This window comes from Pseudochaenichthys georgianus, chromosome 10 (assembly GCF_902827115.2).
Source record: "Pseudochaenichthys georgianus chromosome 10, fPseGeo1.2, whole genome shotgun sequence".
Taxonomy (NCBI): Eukaryota; Metazoa; Chordata; class Actinopteri; order Perciformes; family Channichthyidae; genus Pseudochaenichthys; species Pseudochaenichthys georgianus.
In genome coordinates this window covers 32,037,304-32,042,159 of record NC_047512.1, presented here as the reverse complement: position 1 = coordinate 32,042,159, position 4,856 = coordinate 32,037,304, and the positions used below count along the sequence as shown (strand labels likewise).

General features: G+C 39.0%; 1 protein-coding gene across 1 annotated transcript in view; it reads left to right on the top strand.

The window, feature by feature from the left end:
• The first annotated feature begins 2,238 nt into the window (after positions 1 to 2,238).
• Positions 2,239 to 4,856, top strand: part of zdhhc2 (zinc finger DHHC-type palmitoyltransferase 2) — a 29,578-nt gene continuing 26,960 nt past the window's right edge. Inside the window, exon 1 of the mRNA XM_034093410.2 lies at positions 2,239 to 2,688. Within this exon, the coding sequence (XP_033949301.1) occupies positions 2,562 to 2,688 (127 nt within the window). The 5' untranslated portion in view covers positions 2,239 to 2,561. The remainder of the gene's footprint in view (positions 2,689 to 4,856) is intronic.

Genomic DNA, 4,856 nt, shown 5'->3' with positions numbered 1-4,856 from the left:
CATTGATTGTTTTTTTTTTTGTATTCTCTGTTTTCCTCTTTTAGCACACACATGGTAAGTCCGCTAATAAATAAAGTGTTTGCTTCGTCCTCACCAGGGAAACCGCTGTTATTCTTTGTAGCTACAGTGCACTGATGACAGGAGCACAGAAGAATACATTATCGGTTTTATTCTCAACCTGAAGGCAAATCATTAACAGCATTAATCATCACAAACCTGCGGCTGTGTCGGTGTATGAGACTCCAATCACAGAGTTTTTCCTAATCTTTAAATGATTCATTCTGCCGGGTAATCATTTGCAGCCTCACATTCTAATCCTGAACTTTTGAAGAAAAATAAAGGGCGACTGTAAAAGATCCCTGAGGAATAATGAAAAGTGTTAATGTTCATCCATTAACTCAGCAATAGATCACTCCCAGGTGTTTTGATCTTCTTTTTATATGTAAAGGATCCAATAGTATCTTATGTGACATTATTGGCCACTAGTAAACCAATATAATTAATGTTTGTGTCGTATTTTGTATATGCATAACATGTTCTGAACATTACCTGTTAAAGTAAAATGAATGGCTATGCAAACCACCGTACCCACGCATTGCTAATGATTTTGGACTTGTCAACACCTACGCTCAGAACAATATATAAAAAAGAAATAAAGGTCGAAATTGATGCTGCAGAGATGGAGATGTACGAACATTTTGGCTGCGTTATGGTTAAGAATCGAAAGACTCTGGATCCTACAATTACCATAATTCAGCTTGGAAAATATAAATAAACATGAGAGTAATTTTGTTAGACTCGCTGACAACATTGTAATATTTTCCCAGATATTTATCAATGTTTATATTTAGATATAAGATACAGCTAAATGTGTAGATGGAATATCATTTTGTATTGTAATCAAGACTGTTGATTTGGGGTCAGTTGTATCATATTTGTACTTTTGAAACAGCTTCTGCTCAGTAGCGTTTTGAAAAAACATTGTAATTGTTGCCATTTCACTGAGCCATCTGTCCATGCAACACTTAGACATATTGTGGTGCATATTGTTGGCTGCAGCGAGCCAACCACCCGCATAACTGGCAACAAGTTGGAAAATTAAAGCTGACTTATTCTCACATTTAAATAGCACTTGTGAAAATGTTTTAAAGCTGCTTCAAATGTTAGAAGTAGTTATATGTAACAGTAAAAAACAGGCAGTGTGTAGTTTGACAGTGGGCTTGTAAAATGTATTGTACAGTATATATACTTCAGGATTGCAGAATATTTTGCAGGTGCAGTTGGGCTTGAAACAGCAGGAGCAGGTGGAGATGTCAGGTAAAGAAAACACAATGTGCCGCACCTCTGAAACAAAAAAAAACAGCTATCAGTCCCATGTTTTACTGATATTGTCTCATAACACCAATATACAATATGATATAAAGGAATTACAAAAGATATATAGTTGAAAAGAAATACTCACTTTATGAAACCTCTGCACTGGTCATCATACTTGAAGTAAAGGAAGCCAACAGTGCCATAAAACGCCACTATTTCAATGCGTTACCTCTTTTTGCCTGTATTGGTGTTAAAAAGTCAGATTATATGCTGGTGTTGTTGTTAGTTAAAAAACTCCTGTATTTTGCGCATTTTAGCTGTGTGAAAAATATCAATCTATTTGCATAATAAGTTTTACTTTTGTTACTTTAAGTATATTTTGTTGCTAATACTTTTCTACTTTTACTTGAGTAACTTTTTGAATGCAGGACTTTTACTTGTAACAGAGTATTCCGACACTCTGGTGCTTCTTCTTTTACTCAGGTACAATATCTGACTACTTCTACCACCTGTGCTCATTATGATTGCTTGCACACACTTTGAGCTTACTGGCTATGCAAAACAGAAGGAGGCACTATTTATCATTTGAAAATAGTACAAAAAAACACATTTTTGTTGTATTTTTTTGTGGTGGAAAATGATTTTTTTTTTAAAAACAAAGTTCTGTAAAACACAGTTGGCCGAACAACAATAACGCGCAAAAAACAAACAGGCATTTAAGTAAAAAGCATATTGAAACAGTTGCGTTTTATGGCACCTTTGGCCTTCCAGACATTGAACCCATCTGTTCACCGTGTAAAAAAAAAAAGTGCCATGCTTGCTGCATCCCGTGGACGTCATGGCAACCTGTAGGGAGGGGTCAGCAGGGGCGGCGCTGACTGTGCGAGCTGTCTGATATGTTGTTGTAGTCTGCACGAGAGATCTGAGCCAGACGATCAGAGCGAGCAGTGCAGCAGCAGCAGACTGTAGGATGTTGCGTCTGAGCTGCCGATTAGGCTGATCAGAGCCGGAGCTACGATGCAGTGACAGACTACACAGGACAACACACACACTCACACACACACACACACACACACACACACACACACACACACACACACACACACACACACACACACACACACACACACACACACACACACACACACACACACACACACACACACACACACACACACACAACGACTGAGGAAGAGGGAGTAATAAGAGACGAATGCGCACGAGAAATGATCCGCTCCTAGACCATGGCACCGTCGGGCTCGCGTAGTATCAAGAAGGGCTGTCAGAGAGTTCTGTACTGGATCCCGGTCCTATTCATCGCCCTCATAGTGGCGTGGTCATACTACGCCTATGTGTTGCAGCTTTGCATAGGTAAGAAACCAGCTGTCTGCGTAGTATGAGGAGGAGGGGTGTGTTTGTGTGAGAGGGAAATGCCTCAGACTGGTGTGTATGTTTTTGGTAATGCAGAAAACTGCCTTTTGGTTAATGCAGTGTGTGGACAGTTTTAGTAACATGACAGCATTTTCAACAGGAATTGTCAGCATATTGAAACAAGGAAGTGGCAATGGTGTGTTTGTATGAAAAGCATGTCCTTTTTTTTCAACACACAATTAGAAGTATTTTTACAACCTGCTTATATTGTGAAGGATATTTAATGACAAATAGAATGAATGTACAGAACAGCATTCTGAAATGAGATTCAATATCTGTGTCCAACACTAGTCAATCAGCACTATCTAAAAGACTTAGTGTAATAGCTTCAGGCTTATCTAGTCGCAGAGCTTCATTATCTGGATCTATATCCTCCACCACAACACAACCAGCATTATCTATTGGCAAGAACTCTGACTGTAATGGCTTTAGAGTCAGTCCTCCTTCCTTCACGTTCCATCGGCTGCTGAACGTTGGATGGTCGGTTCCAGACGGAGAGCTTCCTTCTCGGTGAGCCGTGAATACAGACTTGACCTGGATATTGAGTTATGGTTTCTATGATGTCTCAGAGGAGTCTCAGCAGCCAACTCATGTGCTCTATTTGGCAGCATCTCAGAACACTCGGAAAGCAGATCTCCTCTGTGAAAACTTGGGATGAAATGGAGACGATCTAATGAGACCAAACAGAGGAAAACAATGTGAAGGAGCGGTTGTTACTCATTTTTATCTTCTCCAAATGTAGCTAGACATGCGGTCCAGCTTTTACTGTAAGAGAACACCTGATCAGTAAGATTTAGGGATTCATAGTGCCATGTCACTTGATGAGTATGGCGACAAAGAGGTGCATGACAACTACAAAAAAGATTAAAAAAACATCCACAAAAACATCCACAAAGACCAAAATACGATGTGAAAACTGCCCAAAGACAAAAAAAGGGCACAAATGGACCCAACATGACATGAATTGGATGCAAAACAAACACAAAGAGACAAAAAAACATCATAAAAGATCCCAAATTACCAAAAATTACCAAATTACCAAAAAGGTCCGGAAAGACATGAAAATCTACCCCAAAAGGCCGAAATTGACCATAAAAATATGCAACATAACAAGTTATGTTAAGGCCAGAAAATATGAAAAACACCACAAAGGAATGTAAAAAAGCCATCAAGACTTAAATAGAGCACAAATAGACGCAAAATGACCAAAATAGAGAAATAAAAAACAAATATATGCGCCATGACCCAAAAGGGATGCAAAATGACTACCAAGAGATGTTAAAGTCCCTCTGTGATGGATAAAAACCACAGAGGGACGCAAAATACACCACAAAGAGATAGAAAACTCAAAGATGTAAATTGCAAAAATGTTAGAACATGACCTCCAAGGGATGCAAAATGACCATCGAGAGATGCTAAAGATCCGGAGAAACTATAAACAACCACAGAGGGATTCAGAAAAAGACCACAAATGGATGTAAAACAGCCACCAAGACAAGAAGACAGCACTAATGGATGCAAAGTGACGAAAACAGGATGCAAAACAACCAACTAAGGGACCTAAAAAAACTACTGAGACAACAAACAACTACACAAAGATGCACAACAACAATACATGGATGCAAAAAACCACAAGCAGATGAGGAAAGCCACAAAAGATGCAATGTTTAAAGTTTTATTTGGCATTTATTAACTGCAACAAAAATAATAATGTCGCTATCAACAATGTAGTTTATTATTGCCACTAACCGTGTCGCCTTTCTTTAAAACCGTGCCCCCGTTTTGACCGTTGGGGCTCATCCCAAGGGGCAAATTCTGGGGAACAGCCGGGACGCCAATACGGAAGTGCCACACACTGCAGTTCATATATTAGCCGATAGGCGATGGCTGCAGAAAGGAGCAATTTCCATAGACCCCCCCATGTTAAAATGCCCAATTTTACAGCAGAAAAAAACATGTTTATACCCCTGGCTCCATACATTTTTATTATCGATATAGTTAGATTCCACCTTCATGATTATGGATCTGTGAGTGAATTGTTTTCTAACACGAACCTTTTATTTATATTAGGTCTTAACGTTTTTGCATAAATTAGGGCGTGGTCACAT